General features: G+C 32.6%; 1 protein-coding gene across 2 annotated transcripts; it reads left to right on the forward strand.

Annotated features, from left to right (window-relative positions):
* Window positions 1-20,600: 20,600 nt before the first annotated feature.
* LOC149535233 (autophagy-related protein 8C-like) lies at window positions 20,601-25,841 on the forward strand. Of its 2 annotated transcripts, none has more exons than XM_089803243.1 (6): window positions 20,601-20,757; window positions 21,808-21,900; window positions 23,443-23,498; window positions 23,649-23,701; window positions 25,104-25,222; window positions 25,525-25,841. In XM_089803243.1, exons 2-6 carry the CDS (start codon window positions 21,864-21,866, stop codon window positions 25,611-25,613), a joined length of 354 nt encoding a protein of 117 aa, XP_089659369.1. In that variant the 5' UTR covers window positions 20,601-20,757; window positions 21,808-21,863; the 3' UTR covers window positions 25,614-25,841. The 2 variants fall into 2 exon arrangements, with proteins under 2 accessions (XP_089659369.1, XP_089659368.1); XM_089803242.1 differs by having other exon boundaries at window positions 20,601-20,642.
* The last annotated feature ends 1,576 nt before the right edge of the window (window positions 25,842-27,417 follow it).

The raw sequence follows: 27,417 nt of genomic DNA on the forward strand, positions 1-27,417 counted from the left end.
ATCCCTACTATGCTCGCCACCTTTTGTGTAATTCAATATCAATTTTCTTGAATAGTTCGGCAATCATTAGGCTCATCATATACATTTTTATATACAAGTCTTTATATGACTTAGGCTATATAGAGTAGCTTGGTTGTAGTGACGACCTTCTAACTCTTCCTAGTATATGACTAAGTGTTTGACACTAATAGAAAACAATCATTAGAGATATCATCTCCCCCTTTGAAATTAGTGAAAAAAACACTTTGTTATGATTACATGATTACAATGATAATAAGAGTCCTCCCCCTAAGCCTATGACTTAGTTCAAAACTTTTTTCTTTTGTCAAATGAATAAATAATGAACAATGCAACAATATATAGGTACATGACTCTAAATAGTCTAATTATTTCAGTGTCATACCATGTTTTCCTTCTAAATTTTGATTGTTGATTTTGAATCTAACTCTTCTGAACTAACATTTCTCTTGTGATCAGTATTCCATTCAAAATATGTAATCATCATTATATTCCCCCTTGTTTTTATTTATTTATGGCTTTTGTTGGGGTTGAATGGGTGGAACCAAACCATATTTCTTAATAAATGGTTGTGAACTTGGTTAATCATGGCAAGTGCATGATCCCAAGTGGTTCTTGTTGATTCCAAAATGTGATTCTACAACTCCAATCTAGTTGCCAAATCAATCAAACTATCAGCAACTGAAAGATTATGATCTTCTTTAAAAGATCTTGTGTTGATTTCAATTCTCACTACAAAACCTCCAAATGAGGTATCAATATGGATTAGATGGATGTCACTTTTGACCTCATGCTATTATCAACTATCTAAAGCTCAACCAACTTGCCTTGAGCATACAATAAATTATTATAATGACTTGAGTTGGATTCAACTGACTGTGAAATGATGCTACTTGTTCTCTACATATCAACCTAAATTTGTTGGATTTCTACCTGAAGATCACTATGAACCTTGGCACCTCAAACAAAATATTGTACAAATGTTGTACTTTCTATATAAGTTCCATGGTATTTTGCACACATTCTTGTAATTCAACCATTTTCTCGGTGATGGTTGTTGAGACTTTCTCCACAACCTTAATTTCAAATTTCTTGGCTAACCAATCCATCAATTTCTCATTTGCTTCTATGTCTCCAACATTTATTTGTTCAAAAATTTGTACAATATGGGAAATAATTGGGGCTTGCCCATCAAAATTCTGTATATCAAATGCTTCTACAAAAATATCTTTTACATCATGTAATACCTGCATCTATTGATGTTCTCTTCTCTGCTCCTCTTATTTCTTCTTTTTCACCAAAATCTCTTGCAACATGATAATATGATCAAGAGTGAGATTTTCCAAATCCCATTTTGGCATCTCAATAACTTCATCTAGACTAACTTGAATATATGGAGAGCTATCCTTTCTTTCTTTCTGTTTTATTAGGTGAAGGAGTGCTTTTGCTTGGCACTTCTTTAGGAGATGATGAGGGGGTATCACCACTCAGTCTGGCTTGTATATCAGTGCTAGAGACAACAATATTAACACTTGACATTATTTTTTTTTCCTCCTTATTATCCTCAATTTGAGGTTCTGATACATTTGGTCCTTCTTGACCTCTAGCAGACATGTCTACATTGGTGTCTTTATTTGTTTCCTCTGCCTATTATATCTCTTTGTTTGCATTTGAGGCCTTCTCTTGCTCTGTAACTAGAGTGTCAAGGGTGTTGGAATGAACGAGTGAGATGCTTCCTTGTGGACTCAACACACCTAAACTCATTTTATCACTTTGATAATCCTGGATGGTTACTATCTCAATGTCTTTCTCCTGTGTCACTCCTTTAGTGACGAGACCATAAATTATTTTCCATAGTAACTCATTTTGCTAAACTACAACTTCAATTTTATTCTGTAAAATCATAAAAAATTTGAACTTAGGAACAAATTGGTACCTATATTTCTCCAAAAATGTTTCTTTTGCTCATTTGTTAAATCAGACATAACTTTGGCTAATGCACCTTCTCTAATATCTTTTTCTACTAATGATCCATGTTCCCATCTTTTATTTAGTCTATTGAACAAATCAATAGGAATCTTCTTCTCTACCTCATTAGGAGCCAATTTATTACTTTCTATCATATCTATCATGACCTCCCTTAACTTTAGTTCTATCAACATTATCCAATGTGTCATATTTCAAAAATATAAAATTGGATAAGCCTACAAATCTTCTTAGGTCAGCACATACCTTATCAATATTATTTTATTTTCTAGGTACTCTAGCTAATTCATTTGATTCTGTCATCTCTGCATCATCTTCAACTTCTTTTACCTTTACTAATCTTCTCCTCTTTGGTTGGCTCATAGGCACTTGTGACTCCTTCTTTGCACTAGAGTCATTTGGTTTAGTAATTTTCACTACTCTTTTCTTTGCAGATGGCTCGACACTTGCTACTACTACCTTGGTCCTTAGTTTGGTTGGGGGTGGAGGAGAGAGGGGTGCCACCACTCTTTTCTTTGCAACTTTCTTTTCTTTGGGCTTGACATATTTAGCGTTCTCGGTGGGTGTTGTGACAACAACTAGGGCTTTACCTTGATCTCCTTCTTCTTCTTCTTCCTTTTCCTCATCAACACTATCTTTTTCTTCATCTTCTCCAAGGCCTTGTGTGAGTTGCAAAGGTTCCTTGCCTTTGCCTTGGGTTCCTAGTTTTGCCTCTACATCTTCAATCATTTTCTTTCTTTTCTTCTCCTTAGAAGCTATTTTGATATCAACAGTAATTCTTACCTGAGCTTCTTCACACTTTCCAAAAGATTCAACTTCAATATTGATCTCTTCTTTTAATAATGTAATAATATTTGCACTAAGTATATCACTATCAACTTCATAGTCAAATGCTTGTAGCCATGCCTTCCTCTACTTCACTGCCTGCACAAATGTGTTATCCGTGTTCACTAAAAAGCATACATCATTGTAATGTTTCATTACCAACTCTTCTAGTATTCTCATCCTCATCTTCATTCTCTATTTGAATTCTTCAAAATATGTGTCCATGAAATTTTCAAAATTTTCTCCTAATTGAGTTACATATTCATTGATTTGTCTTGTTATTGGTTTTCCTTATTCCCAAACAACATTGCCAATACAAGGAAAATACTTCTGAACATAAAAGAAAATATGCATGATAAGTGATCCAAACTTACATGTAGAATTCTTTGCCTTCTTGATGGATATCAGATTTTTCGCCAATTTAATTTTCTACAACTTGGCAAGATCATATTCATGATCTTTAATGACAATCTTCCATGCTTGGTTGACTACCATACATAGTACACTGTTCAATCCTACTCAATTGATAGAATTTGTGAGAAATTACTCACTACAAATTCAATCAATGGATTAGATATGTTTGACATGGACAACCCTCATCCATTCCACTCACCTCCTGTATTCACCTCAATTTCCTCATGACTCAGATAATGCATAGTCTTCTTCTTCTTCTCTAAAGTGGGACAACCTATAACCTTGTGAATCATTTTCTTGGTTATCTCAACTAGTCCATTATGTAGCCATAACTTCATATCATGGATTCTTCTCAGTACAACCTTGATCCATTCAATCTTAAAATTCCTTGGAAACTCTAGGGCATGAGTTAACCCTTTCCTTTAAACAATTTTGAATTCTTCCTTCAAAATTCCTTCATCACACAATTTTTCCTATGCCTCTTGAATCTCATAGTCACCAACTTCTCCAATCATACACATGTAATAACTTCACATATCATGGATCACGATAAATTTAGGTGGTATCAAGGGTAACACACGCATTGAGTCACCTTTCATCGCTATCTTAGGAATAACACAAAATTTGTGGAGGAAAAACAACACTCCTTACCAATTGAATGTTACTAACCTCTACTCCTTGGCTCTTTCGTGTAGATGAAGAAGCTAGTATATTTCTTTGTTAGGGTTTGAATCTTCTTCTCTTTGCATAACTCAACACCACTCAAATATTCACTCAATCAAGCTTCTGTTCCAAATTTCATCTTAATCACCTTAAAATCTTTTGCACAAGTTGTTCAAATTGCTCTATGCACTTGAATCTTGTATGCAAGGTATGAAGCAATGTCATAAAATTTTGATATATACTTTCTTTATCTTGAATTAGGGTCTCCATTAATGTTGTGTACTCTAGTAGGTGAAAGCCAATTGTCTCGGTCAATATTGCACCTTGTGAACTAGGTCTTTACTATACAACTTGGCCTCTTCCATCTAACTTGACCTATACAACAAATTAGTATCTAAAGTACTCAGTCCATATTGAAATGCTTGGTCAATATAGACAAATTTACTAATGTTTGACACTAATTGTGTAAATGATTCTTTTGCACTAGCCCTTTCATAAATTCGTCATTATATGCATCTTTACTTATGCAAATATGAACTTTATCTCTTTTATGTTTGGAACTAATGTGAGATATATCATTTCAATATACAATTCCTTACATACCTTTCTTGATTAATTTGAGATGATATGATCACCTCCTCCATTGGATTGGGTGATCTCAATTCCATTTTCTCTATTGTATCCATCTTCTACTTTTTTCTTCCATGTTTATTTCATCTCCTTCCTTGTTTGATCAATGTCCACTTTGAATTTACCCATGGTGTGATTATGATTTGTTGGTACTTGGGTCCTACAATTTTTGCTTGAATGTCCAAACTTGTGACATTTAAAACATACATTGTTAGGTGCATGGTTCTACCTTTTGTTTGTCCAATAGGGCCTTGTCAGCGATCTACATTCATATGCTCTATGTCCATACTTTTTACAATTTTAACAATAGCCTTCAAATATAGTTGTAGGAAATGCATTCTTTATTTTCAACCTACACTCATGTATTTGATGTCCTTACTTCTTGCAGTAAAAGTAAAAATAATAACCAGTAAACTTAGTTTAGGGTTTTGCATACCATTTTTGCTTCTACGGATGTTTGTAGTATGGCCAAGTTTTCCACAATGATAACATGTGGGCTTGCCTTTAGATTTTGCATTTCTCAGTTCTCCACTCTAGGATGATTCTTCTTGATCAATAGATGAATGACTTGATCCAATAGTGCTTCCAAATGACCTCATTGGTTCTTCAAAACACTTCTTTTCTTCATTAGGCTTGTTGAATCTTTCCACAAGTTCTTTCTTAGTTTTTAGTTCACTCTTCAATAAGTCCTTTTGTGATCTCAGATCTGCTATTTCCACATCCTTCTTATTCAACTCTTGATTTGCAAGCATTAGTTGATTCATCATGTCTAGTTGAGTGTTTGTAAGCTTTTGCACATCAAATGATCTTTCTTCAAGTTTGATTGTCATTCTCCTGTTGTCTTCCTCAACAACAACCTTTTCTTCCTCAACTTTCTTCTTTTGCTCAGCTACTTCACATAGCCTCACTAACTAAATCTCATGTTCCTGTTTTAGTCCTCTGACTTCTTCATTCACAATTATGTTCTTTCCTTGTAGATCTGCAACAATTGCATCACTATTACTTGAATATTTAGTTTCAAATAGTCCTTGAGTGTCAACTTCTTCATAATTCAACTTTTTTATTATCTAAATGGTCAACTCCTTTCTCCTTTTTAGGGATTTCCTCAGCTCCTATCTTGCTACCTCAAGTTGGTGTAGTATGAGCCAGATGTCAATCACCTGAAATCAACTTTCCCAATATATAAGCCTCTAGTTCCATGATATGATCTCCCAAGCTGTTAGATTTTTTCAAGAGAACCTCAGCTCTAATACCAATTATAGGAAGACTTAATTGGGAAACTAATATATTGGAAGGGGGGGGGGGTGGTGGTGAATTAGGATCTGTAACACTTTCCTCTTTTAACAATTCTATAGAGCATTCACCACATTCACCATCTCATATCTAATGTCTAATGATGCATACCATAACTTGTAAAGTCAAATTGTAGAATGTAGAATGAATCTATCAATCACATGCATGAAATGTAAACACATAACACAAAGATTTGGTTACCTAGAAACCCTCCAAGGTGAAGGTAAAATTAGGGTGGGGATGACACTTATAATGCCTGCCCCTAGTTCACATTTTTGTTATCATTGCCAAACTCTTTTAGGCTAGTTTTATGCTTATGATTAGTGGCATTGTTTTACGATTATCAGATATTGTTTTTACATTTAGTTTATTATATGATGAGATTACTTGGGACTCTATATTTCATGTATGCATGATGATTATTGCGGTGCTTTTACTTATTGATGATGATTAGTTAGATAGTTATTTATCCTATGTGTTTTCTTATGGATACTTACCCCATACTGCATGTGTATGGTGTGTGTGTTTGTTTTCTTTATGTATGGCATTTCTAATGTGGTTAAGGAAGGGAGTCATAGTCACTTGCTAGTTGGGATCTACACGATGCACCACTTTTTTCCATTGCCTATTTAGCTTAGAATATTGTGTTTGTACATGTGTGGATTTTCTGTAGGTTGCAGGTACCGGGTCCCTGAATTGCGAGGATGAGTGTACCCTATCGCATTATCTCAATGGTAAGAGAGGAGAGATAAATTCTTAAGTCTAAATCTTAAACCTTTAAGCCATTTGTCCTAATTGAAAATTAGGACAAGTATCCGAGTTGAGTACCCTCTAAATGCATCAAATGATGTTAATTTGTGATTATAGCCCTTTAGTTTGATTTTGTATGTGTTTTTCTTTGATGGGGTTTCGTATGTTGTTTTATGAGTCTTTGGGTAAATTTTCTATTAATTAAGCCTAATTAAAAGATTAAATTAATGATTTAATTTAATAGAAAATTATTATGATAGTTTAATATTTAATTATATTTAATTAATTAAATAAAAAGAATTAAATTTGATGGTAAAAATTATAAGAATAAATTTAGAATGTGATAATATTTATTTGATTTAATAATAATATATTTAGAGTTCATTTTAAAATAAATGCTAAATATTATTATTATTTAAGTTAATAAATAGTTTATCAATTAAGTTTCGAAAATGAGCTAAATAGTGAAAATATATTAATTTATGAAAATGTTTTCAGTTTGCATGGTGCGTACATGAGATTAAAATATAAGAAATTAATAAAATAGGTGAATTTAATAAAGATATTTTAATTGCATAAAGTATGCATGAGATTGAAAATTAATAAATTAATTAAAAGAGAAGTCAAGTGAAAAATAAATAAAGTTATATAATAATTTTAATAAATGTGCATAGGAAAGATTAAGAAAAGATAAAGAAAAGTTAATTTAAAGTTAACTCTGGTGAGCACGGAGTTCTTTTGGGTGAACGCACAATTAGTGCTCCGATTTAAGAAGAGAACTCCTTATCACCAGTGGAGGGTTCATTTTTGGGAGAGACGATTTTGGACACAAATTTTGGAAGCAAATTTGGAAACAAATTTTGGAAGGGAAATTTTGGGAAAATTTTTAGAGAGAAGTTCTTGGATAGAAGCGAATTATCTCGCAAATCTTCTAGGTGTTGCGGTTGTAGCATCAAAACTAGGTAGGTTCGCAAGTTTTGTTCATCTAGTTAAAATTATGTTGTTTAGATAATCTTGTCTTCTTCGCGTCTGTTGAATGGCTATCTAGATATTTCATGTCATAGGTACTTTCAGTTCTGTGAATTTCCAATATGAATGTTAATTTCTCTGTATACATAGAGGTTGAAAATTCTTAGAAAACCTTGTCCATTAAATTTGCAAATTAGATATTAAACCAAGGAGGGTTTGAGTTTTAAAAAGAAAATTTAATTTAGAAATTAGAATGGTTGATTATATGTTTCCTATAAGGCTTAAATTACAAATATATATATATATATATATAATATTGGGTGAGCACTTAAAAATATATATATATGAATTTTATAATTCATATTAAAAAAAAAAGTAATTATTTTATGTTTTAAATAGGGCAGGGGTTGTTTTAAAATATAAATATAAATATAAATATAAATTATGGGGGGGGGGAGGTGGGGCCACCACCCCCCCACCTCCCAACACCCTTGTTGACGTACATAGGCCTACTGCTGTACGTGGCAGCAGATAGGTCTACAGCCGTACGACCAGCTATAATAGTCGTGCGAGCTTTAAATGCTTAGAAAATATTATTGTAAATTTTTTTTAATACATATTATTTAATATTAATTTTTAAATATTATTTAATAAATAAATTTTATTAATTTTATTAATTGTTTAAATTTTTAATAATTATTTTAAATTAAAATTATTTTATTTAAAGTTTATAATATTATATGTTATTAATTTTATTAATAAATATATTTAATATTTATTAGTTTAATTAATTAATAATTAATAAATATTAATTGTTAAATAATTTTTATTAAGAGGTTTTAATTAATTAATTAAAAATGTAATTGGTGGGGGGGGGGGGGGGGGGGGGGTATAATTCTTTATTCACACAAATGCATGGGTTAACCTATAGGGTAAACATAGAATCTTTTACCTGGAACATACATTGAAACGAAAATTGAAACTTTATAATTAACTGAATCATGTGTTTTTTAAAATCAAACCAAAACTTTGATACCTACACTCTGTTATCTGTGTATTGTCTATGTTTTGGGGTTTTGGGGTTTTTCCTAGCTTTGACTAGTCTTAGGTTGTCACCAGAGGCTTGGGGGTTATGTGTTTGTGATGTTATGATGATGTTTGATTTTGATCTTTTTAACCCAACCATGGTAATGTGATGGTATGCTCTATGATATGTTTGTATTTATTGTTTGTTATTGCCTTCTAGCGATCTTGTGTGACACTGAGGTGAATATATGTGAACTACTTGACTTAACCATTTTTGAGTCCTTGATCAGTTATACTTGGGTTACTTTCTAGTCACCTTGAGGGGACTGACGTGTTTTCTTTGATCTTGGCGATGTCATGTTATGACATGTTTGACTTGACAATTTTGAGTCGTTGATCAGTATTATTGGGATACTTTTGGTTGCTCATTGAGAACTGTGGGTATTGTGATTTTATCTTGGGATGCTTTCTAGTTGCTTGTAGAGAACTAATGTGATTATGATTATCTTTTGATGCTTTCTAGTCACTTGTGTATGAGTAAGATGATTTTTATATGATTATTGATTTGTGCTTTTATTGAGCCTAGGGTAGGTTATCTATATGTAGTGTCAGGAAGTGGCTTGCAATGGGGGCTGGAGGCCCTAAGGGGCTCTAAGGGTAACCCATTGTAAGTTGTTTAATAAGTAAAAAATATTATGCCAAATGGGATAAAAATGAACCTAATAAGAGTCTTTGTATGTTCTAGCCCATGCCTCGAGTGCCAGTATAGACTAGGATGGGAGTAGAGAGAATGCTTGGTTGCGACCTTGCATTTTGTAGTATGCCTTGTCAGTATGAGAGGATACTAGAGGCCGCATAGGGATCACTAGGGACCCTGGGGTCCTAAGAGACTACCAGGGTAACTCCAACATGATTCGTGTGATGACACTTGCCTGCTTACATAGTAGGTTTCCTACGTGTCTTATGTGCCTCTGGGAATTAGATGTCGACCTATCTTGGAACCCTTTGAGTTAGAATACTTTTAGGATTCCCTGGACTTAGAGAGTACTTGTGATATGTGATTTGATATCCTGTTTGGGACTTGAGACTATCTCCTCAGCATGGTCAGAGTGGGGCATTTAGGTTCCATGTGGTCGGGTGGTAGTGCTTTTTCACTCTTTGAGATCCATCCGTAGTCACCATGGCTGGAGCTTCTTTATTTGCATTTACTTTCATTCTTTCTATGTATCACTTGATGGATGGTTATACTTTATGAGGGATGTTTATATCTTTTACGATGGATAGATGTATCATGTATGGTGGATGGTTTCATTTATTTTATTGTACTTTGTATCATGGATCCGAGGAGGATGATGTATTTCTATTTCTACATATGTATATTCTTTTAAGCCTTTCATACCCTGTGACATGTATAGTGGATGATTGAGCATTTTGAATTTAATTTTCCAAGAGGCATTTGGAACAAATGTATATTATTTAAATGGACATTGGACTTTATAATTGTTCTTTCATATGGATGTGGTTTGATGGACCTAGTATTAGATTAAATTTATATGTGATTCAATGTCTTGGGATCCTTAAGAAATGTAACCAGTTATGTTCACTTTTAGTTGATTGTATGTTATTGCTTCTATTATTATGTGTTTAATGTGTATGTTTGATAGAGGGCCACACCACTCTAACAACTCACAACCAAGAATGCAACAATATAGAGACCAAGAAGAAAAAAAAAATGCTTTACAAATAATTTTATTATACTTGAAAAATCCTTACAACACCCACAAGATGATATGACTTCTTCCACATAAGAGAAATCCTAAATAAGAGTCTTCACACCTTCTAGCTTCTACTTCTCAAACTTCTCCTTGAGCTTCCACTCCTCAAGCTACTCCTTGAGCTTGATTAGAAATGCTCATATGCCTTGCTTAAATAGGCACTTACCACCCTATGCATGACTTATCCACAACCTTCTAGGATTCCTCCTACACAATATCCACAACCTTCTAAAACTTCCATAACCTTTTAGAATTACAACTAAGCACCACCATGTGGCCCAATTAGAAAATTACATTTCCTTTATGGAGCACAACAAATATTAAATGCAAGATTTAAGAAACTTTCCACAAGCTTCTAAGATGCCACCTACACACCTTGATTAATGTAATGACAACTATTTTTTTTTATTTTTCTATTTATGCAACCTATGCACCTCGAAAATAAAAATCCTCTTTTACTTTCTTTTCTCCTTTTTATTTTTTATTATTTCTCCTCTAATTTTCGTCACTTTCTCTCTCCTCCAGAATTTTTTTTTTTTTTTTTTTTTTTTTTTTTTTTTTTTTTTTTTGCCTTTTTTTCTTTTTCAAATTTTTTTTTTTTTCCAATAATTTTCCAATGCAAGATGCTCCTGCATCAATGTTATTCTTTTTTATTTCAAAAAAAAAAAATGTTGGCAAACTTAGTAAAACTTTAGGTTATTTCTTTTGGATCCCTTGGCAAGGCATTACATCCGGTATCAGAGCTCGCATTTCTACATTGGGAGCTCTAGGTATATTGGAATGCCACTAGTGTTAATTAGTTGAACAAAAACAAAAACTTAAAACTGTTATGTATATCAATTTCAAATTGAAACTTGAACTAGTTAAACTAAAACAGAATTTAAACTTTTAGTTGTATATTTTTCATACTTCAACACTTAGACTTCAAAATTGGAAATTATACTTAAACCTAAATTTAGGCAAAACTGAAAAATTGAACTTATTCTATTTCAAAAATGTATCTTTTATCTATGCTTTAAGGTAGTATGCCTTTGATTGTCTTTGCAAGCATTATGTTATCCTTATTTAGGACATTTTAGGGGATTTATTTCAGTATTTGTTAAAAAGGATGAATGTTGGATCAATATGGTTTTCAGTTTACTATTAAACTAGAATCATATTGCTCTAAGTGACTGAAAGTAGTATGTTTTGTGGTTATTATAACATCTTGTATCTTGGATATTATTGTAGGATGGTATCTCAGATGATATCTTCTGTTAGAGGCCATAGCCTAGGCCATGGTAGAGGCCATGGACGAGGCAGAGCTATCAGTGTCCATGAGTCTATCCACAAAGAACCTATCCAAGATGCAAATAGGGAAGAGCATGTCAGTGAGCATCAGGAAGAGATCTGTAAAGAGCAGCAAGTCATCTCTGAGGAGGTTGATCTAAGGCAAATGATGCAGACCATCATTGATCACCTACCTCCTGATCATGATTAGGATAGAGCACATCAGGCATGACCTAAGCATAGACCTAAGTGTATGAGCTCTCGTAAATCTCACAATGCACGACATAATAAGCACCACCAGTTTCATCACCCATCTCAGGGTATTCCTTCTTATGTCAGTGGGAATAGCGGTTAATAGTCTAGTGCACCTAGAGTTCAGAGGAGCTTTGATGGAGAGTGTTTCTCATGTGGACAATGCCCTCAAGGGAAAACACAATTCTCAAACCAGAGACCTGTAGTTTTAGAACCTATGGTTGGTGATATGGTAGATCCCAGAGAGTGTCCTCAGTGGAGCCATATCCTCCTACAGGGCAACGGGTCCAATGGGGCTTGCACAAAGAATCCCTTAGCTTTATCATTCATGTAAGATTCTAGGAGTAAGCCTAAGTCTAGGGGGGGTGGATGTAGTGCCTGCCCCTAGTTCACATTTTTGTTATCATTGCCAAACTCTTTTAGGCTAGTTTTATGCTTATGATTAGTGGCATTGTTTTAAGATTATCATATATTATTTTTACATTCAGTTTATTATATGATGAGATTACTTGGTACTCTATATTTCATGTATGCATGATGATTATTACAGTGCTTTCAGTTATTGATGATGATTAGTTAGATGGTTATTTATCCTATGTGTTTTCTTATGGATACTTACCCCATACTGCATGTGTATGGCACGTGCGTGTTTGTTTTCTTTATGTATGGCGTTTCTAATGTGGTTAAAGAAGGGAGTCGTAGTCACTTGCTAGTTGGGATCTACACAATGCACCACTTCCAGCCATTGCCTGTTTAGCTTAGAATATTGTGTTTGTACATGCATGGATTTTATGCAAGTTGCAGGTACTGGGTATCAACTTCCTTGAATTGCCAAGATGAGTGTACTCTATCACATTATCTCAATGGTAAGAGAGGGGAGATAAATTCTTGAGTCTAAATCCTAAACCTTTAAGCCATTTGTCCTAATTGAAAATTAGGACAAGTATCCGAGTTGAGTGCCCTCTAAATGCGTCAAATGACATTAATTCGTGATTATAACCCTTTAGTTTGATTTTGTATGAGTCTTTGGTAAATTTTCTATTAATTCAGCCTAACTAAAAGATTAAATTAATGATTTACTTTAATGGAAAATTATTATGACATTTAATATTTAATTATATTTAATTAATTGGGAAATTAATTAAATAAACAGAATTAAATTTGAAGGTAAAAGTTATAAGAATAAATTTAGAACGTGATAATATTTATTTAATTTAATATAATATATTTAGAGTTCATTTTTAAATAAATGCTAAATATTATTATTATTTAAGTTAATAAATAGTTTATCAATTAAGTTTCAAAAATTAGTTAATTTATGAAAAAGTTTTAAGTTTGCATGGTGCGTACATGAGATTAAAACATAAGAAATTAATAAAACAAGTGAATTTAATAAAGATATTTTAATTGCATAAAGTGCACATGAGATTGAAAATTAATAAATTAATTAAAAGAGAAGTCAAGTGAAAAATAAATGAAGTTATATAATAATTTTAATAAATGTGCATGAGAAAGATAAAGAAAAGATAAAGAAAAGTTAATTTAAAGTTAAATCTGGTGAGCACGGAGTTCTTCCGGGTGAACGCACAATTAGTGCCCTGATTTAAGGAGAGAACTCCTTATCACTAGTGAAGGGTTCATTTTCAGGAGAGACGATTTTGGATGTGAATTTTGGAAGCAAATTTGGAAGCGAATTTCGGAAAAGAAATTTAGGGAATTTTTTTAGAGAGAAGTTCTTGGATAGAAGTGCATACTCTCGCAAATCTTTTGGGCGTTGCAGTTTTAGCATCAGAACCATGTAGGTTCTTGAGTTTTGTTCACCCAGTTAAAATTATGTTGTTTAGATAATCTTGTCTTCTTTGTGTCTGTCGAATGACTATTTGGACATTTCATGTGACGGGTGCTTTCAATTCTATGAATTTCCAATATGCATGTTAATTTCTCTGTATACGTAGAGGTTGAAAATTCTTAGAAAACCTTGTCGATTAAATTTGCAAATTAGATATTAAATTGGGGAGGGTTTGAGTTTTACAAAGAAAATTTAATTTAGAAATTAGAATGGTTAATCGAATCTTCCTATCAGATAATTTGGGAAATACTTGAAATTGAAAATGAAAATTTTAAAATCGAAAATTCAAATGGTTGATTATATGTTTCCTATAAGGTTTAAATTACAATTGTTTAAAAAATAATAATAATTAAAAATATATTTTTAAATTATATTGGGTGAGTGTTTTTGTAAAAAATTAAATTATGAATTTTATAATTCATAATTTTTTTTAAAAAAAAAGTAATTGTTTTATGTTTTAAATGGGGCAAGGTTTGTTTAAAAAAAAATTAATATAAAAAATATATAAATTATGCGGGGGAGGCGGGACCACCCCCCTTCCCACCTCCCAACACCCCTGCTGACGTACGCAAGCCTGCTGCTGTACGTGGCAACAGACAGGTCTACGGCTGCATGACCAGCTATAACAGTCACGTGGGCTTTAAAAGCTTAGAAAATATTGTGAAGTTTTTTTATACATATTATTCAATATTAATTTTTAAATATTATTTAATATTAATTTTTAAATATTATTTAATAAATAAATTTTATCAATTGTTTATATTTTTAATAATTATTTTATTTAAAGTTTATAATATTATATGTTATTAATTTTATTAATAAGTTTATTTAATATTTATTAGTTTAATTAATTAATAATTAATAAATATTAATTGTTAAATAATTTTTATTAAGAGGTTTTAATTAATTAATGAATATTAATTATTAAATGATTTTTAAGAGTTATAATTTTTATTAAATTTAGTAATGTGGATTATAAGAGGTGCCAATTAGAAATTAATGATAAACATTAATTGATAGATGTTAATTATAATTATTGTTGTTATTAGTTAATGAACTGACTATTATTGGGGTTGTGAGTATTTAATTTTTAATTAAAAAATTTATTATTATTATTATAAAATTAAATAAATAAGTTATCCCTTGATTATTTTTAGAAAATTGATTTTTTTAATTTTTATTTTTGTGTGGGGGGGGGGCGGGGGGGGTTGTAATTCTTTATTGACACAAATGCATGGGTTAACCTATAGGGTAAATAGAGAATCTTTTACCTGGAACATACATTGAAATAAAAATTGAAACTTTATAATTAAATCAATCATGTATTTTTTATAATCAAACCAAAACTTTGATACATACACTCTGTTATTTCTGTATTGTCTATGCTTTGGGGTTTGTCCTAGTTTTGACCAGTCTTATGTTGTTACCAAAGGCTCGAGGGTTATGTGTTTGTGATGTTATGTTGATGTTTGATTTCGATCTGTTTAACCCAACCACGATAATGTGATGGTATGCTCTATGATATGTTTGTATTTACTGTTTGTTATTGCCTTCCAGTGATCTTGTGTGACACTGATGTGAATATATGTGACCTACTTGACTTAACCATTTTTGAGTCCTCGATCAGTTATACTTGGGTTACTTTCCAGTCAACTTGAGGGGACTGAAGTGTTTGCTTTGATCTTGACGATGTCATGTTGTGACATGTTTGACTTGACCATTTTGAGTCGTTGATCAATATTATTGGGATACTTTCTGATTGCTCGTTGAGAATCGATGGGTATCGTGATTTTTTCTTGGGATGCTTTCCAGTTGCTTGTAGAGAACTAATGTGATTATGATTACCTTTTGATGCTTTCTAGTCACTTGTGTATGACTAAGATGATTTTTATATGATTATTGATTTGTGCTTTTATTGAGCCTTAGGTAGGTTATCTATATGTAGTGTCGGGAATTGGCTTGCAATAGGGGTTGGGGGCCCTAAGTGGCTCCGAGGGTAACCCATTGTAAGTTGTTTAATAAGTGAAAGCATTACACTAAATGAGATTTAAATGAACCTAATAAGAGTCTTTGTATGTTCTCGCCCATGCCTTGAGTGCTAGTACAGACTAGGATGGGAGTAGAGAGAACACTTGGTTGCGACCTTGCATTCTGCAGTATGTCTTGTCAATACGAGACGATATTAGTGGCCACATAGTGATCACTAGGGACCCTAGGGTTCTAAGAGACTACCAGGGTAACTCCAACGTGATTCATGTGATGACACTTGCCCACTTACATAGTAGGTTTCCTACATGTCTTGTTTGCCTTTGGGAATTAGATGTCAACCTATCTTGGAACCCTTTGAGTTAGAATACTTTTAGGATTCCCTAGACTTAGAGAGTACTTGTGATATGTGATTTGATATCATGTTTGGGACTTGAGATTATCTCCTCAGCGTGGTGGGAGTGGGCCATTTAGGCTCCACACAGTTGGGTGGTTGTGCTTTATCACTCTTACCATTGAGATTCGTCCGTAGTCACCGTGGCTAGAGCTTCTTTATCTGCATTTACTTTCATTCTTTCTATGTATCATTTGATGGATGGTTATACTTTATGATGGATGTTTATATCTTGTACGATGGATGGATGTATCATGTATGGTGGATGGTTTCATTCATTTTATTATACTTTGTATCATGGATCTGAGGAGGATGATGTATTTCTATTTCTACATATGTATAGTCTTTTAAGCCTTTCATACCCTATGACATGTATAGTGGATGATTGAGCATTCTGAATTTAATTTGCCAAGAGGCATTCAGAACAAATGTATATTATTTAAATGGACATTGGACTTTATAATTGTTCTTTCATATGGGTGTGGTTTGATGGACTTAGTATTAGATTAAATTTATAAGTGATTCAATGTCTTGGGATCCTTAAGAAATGTAACCAGTTATGTTCGCTTTTAGTTGATTGTATTTTATTGCTTCCGCTACTATGTGTTTAATGTGTATGTTATTCTTTCTTGTTTCAAAAAAAAAATGTTGGCAAACTTAGTAAAACTTTAGGTTATTTCTTTTGGATCCCTTAGCAAGGTGTTACAACACCCACAAATCTTCACTGCTGTAGTAATAAAGTTAACCTATTAGGGTTACAATGTTTGACCATATCTGATGATCTACCCTATGAGGGGTTTGCCCTGTTAAAGGTTGTTAAGGTTGTTAGGTCTTACCTTGTGAGAGGATTTTACACTTACAACAAAGTAAGGAATCAATTAAGACATTTACAAAGATCTGTTAACAGATTATCCCTCACTTAATATGTTAAAACCCATTTAGTACATGATCCTCTATTTTCTCTAATAAGTTGGTTTTGGATCTCCTCTCTTCAATCTGATATAGCTTTACTATCCTTCACTACTTGATAAGGTTGCTTCCTCTACAATAACAAAAATATTTTGTCTCCTCTGAAATGTTTGCACTATCACACTTTTTTGCTCTGTGATGACATGAATAGCCTTTTCGCTCCTTCTCATCACATTACCATACATCAAACTAGGTTTAGATCTGCTCTATTTAAAGATTTAATAAAGCGTTTTCTAGATGCTTCCTTATTTTGCCTCTTTATTTGATTGGTTAATCACAATACATAGGGATCTATGATCCACATCATAAAATGTGTAATAACCTCTGTAACGACTTCTACAAGTATTAAATATATTGTTAATGCCGGTCATCATTGGTTTACCTCAAAGTTTGTATCATTCCTGACTTGAATGTCAATTTTGCATTTCTCGACACTTACTATCTTTTTTACTTGATATTCACTATCTATGCTACTGATGCTTGGTCCCTACTATGCTTGACATGTTTTGTGTAACTCAACATCAATTTGCTCGAAGTGTTCAAAAATCATTAGGCTCGGCTTATGCTAAAAATACTCAGCGACCAAAAACTTTCTCAGCTCCTATAGAGCTCAACATATACATGTTTATATACAAGTCTTGATATGACTCGACCTATATAGAGTAGCTCAAACATGGTGATGATCTTCTAACTCTGCCTAGTAAATGACTAAGTGTTTGACACTAATAGACACCAATAGTTAGAGATATCAATAATACATACACATGTACGTACATACATACATACATACATATATACATACATACATACATACATACATATGCTTTAAGGTGAATTTTATGTCATATTTTTTTATTTATCTCTACTTTTCCTTCACTTATTCATATCTTTGTTTGTCTTTTTTTCACCTCAAAATGAGATGGATATATTTAATTTTCTGGGCATTCTTGAAGCCAACATTTATAAGGTTTTATTTTTTGGATGCTAGAGTATACTAATTTTGGTTTGGTAATTTTGTGGTAAATTGACTCTCTTAGGGGCTTTCTCTCTCAAGGGCTTTCTTATATGCTTTATGAATAAGTTATGTGTTATATGTTTTGATTATGAGAATGGTCTTGTCTTAGGAAGTAATAATGAGTTTCATGTTATCTCTTTTTCTCTAGTATCTGGTTTCCTTAAATCCAATTGAGATATGGATCAATTCTGGGTAGAATATGGTTTTGTTTTTCTTGAATTGTTAGATGTATTTATGAGATGTATATATTTGATTTTCTGGGCATTCTTGAAGCCAACATTTATATGGTTTTATTTTTTGGATGCTAGGGAATACTAATTTTGGTTTGGTAATTTTGTGGTAAATTGACTCTCTTAGGGGCTTTCCTTCTCAAGGGCTTCCTTATATGCTTTATAAATAAGTTATGTGTTATATGTTTTGATTATGAGAATGGTCTTGTCTTTGGAAGTAATAATGAGTTTCATGTTATCTCTTTTTCTTTGGTATCTAGTTTCCTTAAATCCAATTGAGATATGGATAAGTTTTGGGTAGAATATCGGTTTGTTTTTCTTGAATTGTTAGATGCATTTGGAATTCTACTTGTTCTCCTATTTTTAGTTACCAAAAATCCTTGATTGCTAATATACGAGCAAGAGCAAGGGATTTCCTGATGATTTCTATATTGTTGTTTTATGGATTTAGTTAAATGTTTCAAGGTAGTTGAATCATGGTAGATGTTAAATCTTAAGATAAGGATAAAATGATAGGATATGTATTTTGTGATAAATGGTCTATGATATATCTAGATTCTCACTTCCCACTTAGATAAATCAAGTAAAGTATGATTTAGATTTATTTCTAGCTTATTAAAATTTTCTCAAAAAGTCAATTATTCATTGTTAAATTAAGGCATGGATTGATGTTCCTCAATGGATTTGTTTTAATCACCAATAGATAGAATAATGCATCTTCCCATTTTATCAATGATATTCGGTTGTTTAGTCCTACATGAACCGAGTATTTTAGACTTGATTTGATGCCATAACTAATATGCACTCTAAGGTTTAGGATTTGTTTTAGTGATGTTAAATAAGATATTTTAGAAATTTAGGAAGCTAACTTGGCTAGTATTAACTAAGAAAATTAGCCATTCATTCTAGTTGTCCTTGTCATTCTATCTTGGGTAGAATGTGGTTATGTTTTGCTTGAATACTAAGATGCTTTTGGATTTTTTCCCAATTTCCTCTTTTTAGTTATCAAAAATTCTTGGTTGCATATATTAGAGCAGAAGTAAGGGCTTTTTTGATGGTTTCCATACAACTATTTTATGGTTTTTAGTAACAAGGTACATGAATCTTGACACTTGTTAAATCATAAGAAAATGATTAATTGGGAAGATATTTAGTATGTGATAATCAATTCATGACATATCTTCCCACTTAGACGAATCAATTAAAATGTGATTAAGGATTTATATATAGCTTAGATCAAATACTACCAAACAATTGAATCTTTCATTGTTATGAGGTATGGGTAGAAGTTGCTCAATGAATGCGTTTTAACTTTTCAACTTTTATCAATGTAATTTGGTTTTATAGTCTTGAATGATAGGGAGAATTAAGGCTTTATTTGATGTCAGAACTAATATGCACTCTAAGGTTTAAAAAGTTAATTTAGTGATGTTAAAGGAGGTTTTTGAGATTTTTAGGAAGTTAAATTGACAAGTTTTTACTGGGGTGAATTAGCTCACCCGAGTAGTCATAATAAAGAGTAATTCAATCCCTTCAATCCCTGCATTGTCCTGGATTTGATTCTCCCATATCATTGTAAAGGAAGGCATGCCTTCCTAAGACCTTCATATATTAAGAGGCATATGTAATAATACACAAAAAATAAATTCATGAAGTATGAATGAAGAAATGCCTTCCCTTAAAATCTTTTACATAAAGGCAGTTGTAATAACTTGTATACGTAACTTGAAACGTGACAAAGATTTTCTTCTCTGTTCTTTTTTCCTCGACGCTTGCACTTTAAATAGAAAAAACAATTTAAAAAAAAAATTATAATCATTAATAAAATAGTGACTATAGCTATTTGTAAATAAAAATAAAATATAAAACTTTTTTCATCATTAAATTAATAAATACAAAAATTTGAAATAATAATAAAAGACATTATGACAAATGCAAGTCTTGCTTTTTGAACTTTTAAGATAACACATTCTTTTCACTACATTAACTACGCTCATAATAATATATTCAAGATAAAAGACAACTAACCAAAGTAAGTTTTCCACCGCAATAAACCAAAAACAAAACAAAAATAAAATATAGGACTTGTATTCCTGCAAATGAAACAAAGTTCGTTCGATTTCCATCTCCAATTAACCTTGGCAAAGGAGGGGAGATGAATTTGGGTACCTACTATTCCGTTTTAACCGTAGCGCATAACGGGCCCAAAGGCCGACCTGTGGCTCTTCAATATCACCGACGTCATTCTATGCTTGCTATAAAGTGGATCGAAGCCTAAATTTGTGTTATGACGGAGCTCTTGGTTTACAAGCATCGGATAACATTACAAGTAAGTGAACGTTTGCCTGCGGTTAGGGTCTAATGGCGATTTAGGGGTTTGCCTCGCTGAAGAATTCGTCTTAATTTTCGCTTTTCCCAGTGAAATACTTTTTAATTGTTATTAGGTACAGAATTTGTGGTAACAGCTGTAGCCCAGTACCCAGACGACCTCTATATAAACCATAACAGTAGGGAATTTAGTGTTTCAATTGATGGCGTTATACGCCATTGCTATGTATTTTGAATTGTCCTGCATCTAGTTGTTTCGTCATTGTTCAAGAAAGTATCCATCTTGATTTTCCTTTTTAACAGATAAGTACCTTATATACGGTTCTATAGAATAGGTTTGCACCGCGCTACAAGTTGATTTTGTCTTAGAATCAGCGAATTTATGATGTTAGGTCACATATTTTTGGAATTTATGTTGTAAAGCCTCCATTTCCTGATTTTCTCTGTAGCTTTTGATAAGGTCAAAACCAAGGGGCACGAAATTTTGGCAAACATACGAAACTGGAAAGCAATCATAGCTATTACATAAAATCTTTTGTTTGGCTGTTTTTTAACAAATAACTTTCACCTTTTATAGATTCGTATAGATTGTTTTCTTGTATATTATTCTTATGTAATGGGTGATAACTCTTGTGGTTTAACTATGTAATTCAATTATCTGATCGAGGACGTGCTAAATATGTTTGTTTGACAGAAAAATTAATGCTAATTTTATGAGATGCCGGGAAATCGTTTCATCTGCATATGAGTTGTGTGTTTTGCCCATTCGGAATTGAATTTTGTTTTGTTTTCCAGAACTGACACATAATAGGCATATTCCTCTAGTTTTGTATCTTTTTCAATCAAGGTTAAAGCTTTTTATGTAGTAGGACAGCATATGTGGTGCTTGTGAATCTGGCTTTTTCAGCACTGTACTGTTTTGTACCTATTTGTTTCTTGCTATGTTTTATGCTGTCAACTGTAGATGATGAAGATAATGCCAACCTGTTTTCTCCAATAAGAACTTTTTCTGAAGTCTGATAGAAAATTAAATTTGTAATTCTTTAGCAAGAGATATTAATTATAGGACTTGTTTATCGTGCAAATACTAATTGGTTTTATGGCTGTCCATATTTTTTCACCTGTTATCTCATCCCTTATAACGTTTGTCCTCCATTCATAAGCAGGAGAAATTGGTTGCTGCTGAGTAAAGGAAGTTACACTCTATCTAAGGCGCTTCACAATGGTCAAGAATACTTTTAAGAAGGAACAACCATTCGGTATGTAAGATATATATATATATATATATAATTTCTTTATATGCTTTGTTATTTTGGAACCACTCCCTTAAAACTATTCATTGAGAAAACCAGTCTCTTGTAAACTATAAGTATTTCCTTAGTGTTATTGTATTGCATTGTTAAAAAATTCCAAGTAATAGTGTTTAGCATTGCATTCAAGTTTAAGCTGGCATGGTTTTGTTATTGAACTATAGCTGCTCATAATATCCACAGGTAACTAGAATAGACATTTTTGGCGAATGTTAACGAGAAACACCTCACCTGTTGTGGGGCTTTAAAAAGAAATTAGAATCATAAATATAATAAGGTTAATTGGTTTTTTAAAATATAAAGTATTTCTTAGTTACTGATTCGGCTGTGATGTGTATGGATGCATATTTCTCTCTATGTGTAGACATATATGTATGCATATATATATATACACATGTATATACATATATATACATTTTTGCATGCATACATACACAGACTCTCACTCATATACACATTCTTCCCCAACTGCTAATAAAGTCTTTTAAGTGGCAAAAGTTATAAAAACAGTCTTTTCAGCTGTCTGGGTCTGCAGAGGCTGGCTGCAAGTCAGCTTCTGTGGTCAGCTGGAGGTGGATGGAAGCCATTTCATGGCTTTTATCAGCATCTGGCTTCAAGCCAGCTTCCACCCGCCTCCATTCCCAAAACTTCCTCTGATCGCATCCGCTTCCGCCTCTGCAGACAGGAAGCCTCAATAAATTGAACATTCCAATATGAATTAATGAATTCATAAATATCTTGTGTAAAACTTATGTGGCACCAGTCAATGAGGTTAAGCTTAATTAATGAAAGCATATGGTTCTCATTGTGCAGACCCATGTTTAAATCTCCAAAGAGACATCAAAGATCTAAGTCACAATTCTCTGCTTTGGTTGGGGTGCGATCATTTGGTATTGTACACAAATCAATCTATCAAATTTTAAGAAACAAAATGTAGGAAGATACCGTTCAATTATTATTGTGGGTAGTTTAGGTTTCACAATCATGGTACCATAGCTTGCTAGCCGATTTCACTTGCATACCATAATTTTAGTTACGTGATGACTTATTTTATTTTCTAGGGATTTTTACAATAACCTCCTTCTACATGCTTATCTGGGTTGTTTCTGACAGACTAATACATTAAACATTGATACATAAAAATGGCCAATCATTATTGCATTGCCTCAGTTTTAGTTGTAGACCAATTGTTTTCCTTGACAACAGTTTCTTGCATGCATTACTCGGGGGGTCACATAATTGGTCATTTGTATTATTGTCTTGTTGAATTATTCACTTGAAAATTTCAGAATGTATGGATTTATACTAGAGTTACTTTCGTAGGAGTCTTCTTTTTTCAAGATAATCTTTTGGCGTGGAATGGTTGCGTTTATTATACCGTGTTTTCATTTCTACGAAGTTCTCATTCTTTTGTTTTGCTTAAAGCATCAGTTGTCTTCGTTAATTTTTTTAACAATAATGACTAATATTTTGATAAAATTTTTGCAACAGAGAATAGGCAAGCTGAGGCTGCCAGAATACGTGAAAAGTACCCTGATAGGATACCTGTAAGAGCATGAAGTTAAAAGTGTTTCCTTGTTCTTTCGATGCACAGTAAATAATTTTATACTTCAACTGATAATAGTAAATCCGTGTATATGCAGAAAGAAATAATTGTTATACTGAGTTTTCTTCTCTCGTCTTTATTAACAATGCAGGTCATAGTTGAGAAGGCAGAGAAAAGTGACTTACCTGACATTGACACAAAAAAGTAAGCACTATGTGTTAAAAATGCATTTCAAACATTTTAAGGGTCACACATTTAATGATTTTTAATTTTTATTTGTATAAAAAATGTTTTAATGCGCTGACTTCATTTTACTGCGTTCAATATTGCCATAATTTTAACTTAGGCTGGTTAAGGTTGGTACTGATATTTGAGCAGCCCCGGTACATGTGTGAAGTATGAGTGACACGGATGTGTATCAGTCAGAATGACTAGTTACACAGAGTGCAATTTGTTAAAATGAAAAGCATGTCACTATGTATGAGCTGATTAAAATTTAGAAATTTTCTCTGTTTGTTTAAGATTTTTGTTTGGTTATTTCGTAGAATAAGAGCTAAGAGAAAACATGCAATAGTCAATATATGTTAATGATAATAGATCTCTACCATCTATTGATATAATGTTGATGCTTTTAAATAAGATTGTGTGTTTTTGTTTGTCATCAATGTTTTGGATCATACTCCATCATTGATAATCGGGATGAGAGAGATTAAGAAACAAATCTTTTGGCATTTTTAACTCTCTCATCCTGATGATGGATTATAGAATATGATCCAAAACATTGAAAACAAAACATGCACAATCTCATCCAGAAGCACTCACATAAGTTTATATATGTTTTATTTTAGTTTTTAATATTAGCAGTGCAGATTGAATTTTGTAGCCATTCTCGCTCAGATGTATCAAAAGAGGTATTCAAAGCTGCACAGTAGTGAAATTAACAATTGAAAGTTAAAACCATGTCTTGGTGATGAAAACAATAGCAGTAGATTTAAAGTTGTCAGCTATTTGAAGAGATGCTTGGGCCACATTTGTCATTGCTAATTATATTTTTGAATATTTCGTATGCACAATATGCATCATATGATGATTTTTAACCCGGCCAAAATAGGATTACAACCTACATCTTCTCTAATTGATCTTTCATTTCTGAAATCAGTGATCAAATATTTTTACAGTGAAGTTGAGATTAGTCCTTCCGTGTTTAAACTTTCTGAGAAACCTCTAGTCCTTTAGGTTTTTCTGTCTAATGTTTCATTTGTTTTCATCTGAGTTTTCTTTATTCTTGATGCTTTGATATCCATTATAACAAAATCATATGTTTGAAGCTGTTCTGTAATATGATAAAATGAAAAAAAAATTGATTTAGTTTTGTCTGTCTAATTTTTAATTTTGTTTTAATCCGAGTTCTTTTTATCCTTTATGCTTCATTCAATTTTTTTCTTTATAAACTTTTCCCGTGATTTATGGACAAGCCATTAGTTTCTCAATCTTTTCTTTTAGGCATCGACATGTAAGTATTGCTTATTACTTTTGAGGTTGATATAACACAAAGTCATAGATATTTATATCTTTGACGTCTACCTAATCTTTTGTTTTTTCCCAGGTTTTTGGTGCCATCAGGTCTTACTGTGGGGCAATTTGTGTATGTGATTCGGAAGAGGATTAAGTTGAGTGCAGAAAAAGCGTTATTTATCTTTTTGAATAATGTACTGCCACCAACTGGTAAGATTAAACTGAATTGTTTGTTTGTTTGAGTTTATTATGATTACCCTTCAGTTCATATAAGAACCATGCAAAAATGAGGTGATGGCATCTGCAAAATATTGGTAGCCAGTATCACATATAACAGTAATTTGGAAGGCTCATATATTCAACTATCTTTGGGGTGATTGCGGAAGCATAGCTTCTGTCTATTCTGTTTGCCGCCTTGCTGATTCAGTTGATGCAGTAATGATGCTTTAAAGGATTTACCCGTGTCCAACTTTCTTACTGTTAATTATGTCTATTTTGTGTTTTGTGTGCAGGGGCTTTGATGTCCACAGTTTATGAGGATCACAAGGATGAAGATGGATTTCTTTATCTTACATACAATGGTGAAAATACATTTGGTTGAGGCTACGGGCTTCCCTGGAGCTTTTGCATGACAATTTGATCAGAATGAATATATAGTAGTCAATTAAGCTAGATGGCTCCTAATTAAATCTCTAGTCTTCGCGACAAGTGGATGGTGTATATATGTAGACCCGAAGATACTCGTTAAATTTTGGATAATCCCCAAAAAGAAATTGGCATTTTGGAGGGTTTAATTATAAAGTATTATAAAGTTGGTTCTTATTGATTATTACGTGTTTACATACAAATTTATATTTACAGAGGAAAACAATGCACACTAGAAATCCAAACATTTGTGTTTCACAAATTTAGAAATTGAGTGACCAATTAGGAAATACCATTGTAATTAAATTTAAAATGTCATGTTGATCCATATTTTCCATCAATGCCAGCTAGATTATTATTTTATTTGAACTTCCAAATGACAATGACAATTGAGAGGAATCAAGGAACAAATTGTCAAATAGAAAGCACGATCTATTTATTCTGGGAAATATGCAAGGTGTAAAACTCAGTAAATGTCATTACTTTTCTGCTGGAGTGCATTGGTCAAAGGGACATGCTTAGTTGTAATTACAATTCCCATCAAGACCTGCTTCGGCAATCTACTTTTAATATTATTCGTTATGATTTAGTAGATGATTTCATACCCTAGTCTTCTCTTCTCTATGTTTTATAAGGACTCGAACATAATTGAAAGTGGAAGGGTCCATATTTCACTTTGCATTTCATTCGGTGTGGTTGAGCCAAAACAGTCCAATTGGGTTAAAACCGTAGGTTAGGGGCTTTTTAAAAGTGTCTTCCAGTGTAGTTAACTCCTATGCCGTTAGTCCCGTGATAAACTTATATTTGGGATAATTTCTGAAATTGTTGTGCATCTGCTTCAAAACTTTTATTTTTCTGAAAATCTTACAGCTCCAATCTTTTCTGATGTTAAAGCCTCCAATGACTCAGAGATTGTGAAAAATGTTGTCAAGATTCTTTCTTAAACAGGATAAAATGGTACAAAGACGAGCATGCTCATGGCTGTTGTGTATTTTCCTTTATGTTTGTCCCTTTAAAATACTTTATGCTGACACCCTCCAACCTCCTGATGCATACATTACAGACTAGTAACATTCATTTGCTGATTTTGAGGTTCGTTTAACAATGCTTTTTGAAAGCTGCTATAAATGGCCCCTTTTGCATTGATATCGCACGAATAAGTAAATTGAAATTCCTCATCATCATATAAGTACACGTATATGCTACAGTTGTTATAGGATTTCGCGTAAAATATAGTATTGAAATCAAATTCTGTTGTGCACCAGTCTACCCTCTTAGTGCAAAACATAAGCGAAGGGGACCTTCTTTTCTTATACATTTACGTTTTAGTTTCTGTTTCAGCCAATGCCCAAAACAATACATGTTCACAAGTAGAGAAAATATTTTTGAAGTTAATGTTGCTTATTTGGATGAAACATTCAATATATATTCATTACGAACCCCTATAAATACTGTGTGGTCTTTTGATCCTGATAATTAAAAGAATTTTTTTTTGCTTTCCATGGTCTATCCTTGATTGTGTCATATAGGCCTTGGTGCATTCACTGATTACCATGCCCTTATATCCAAATCAATCAAGTGGTGGCCTTTCATTTGTAATAATCACGTTGAGTATTGCTTGGCCATCTTTACTTTCCTGTCTCCCCTCATTTAGTATTCTCTTTCATGATCATTTCTTGGGAATACTCCTTGACCATGTTTATGGTCATATCCAAGTCAATTGAGTTGTGGCCTTTCACTTTGAATATTACTTGTTCATC

Source organism: Cupressus sempervirens, chromosome 10 (assembly GCF_028749045.1).
Source record: "Cupressus sempervirens isolate cs-2001-9-10 chromosome 10, ASM2874904v1, whole genome shotgun sequence".
Classification (NCBI taxonomy): Eukaryota; Viridiplantae; Streptophyta; class Pinopsida; order Cupressales; family Cupressaceae; genus Cupressus; species Cupressus sempervirens.

Excerpts from the sequence above, each read along its gene's own strand:
- LOC149535233 (XM_089803243.1), top strand. The coding sequence starts at position 21,864 with ATGGTCAAGAATACTTTTAAGAAGGAACAACCATTCG. Across the intron at positions 23,499-23,648 it reads AGTACCCTGATAGGATACCT|GTCATAGTTGAGAAGGCAGA; the intron begins GTAAGAGCATGA and ends TTAACAATGCAG. Across the intron at positions 23,702-25,103 it reads CCTGACATTGACACAAAAAA|GTTTTTGGTGCCATCAGGTC; the intron begins GTAAGCACTATG and ends GTTTTTTCCCAG.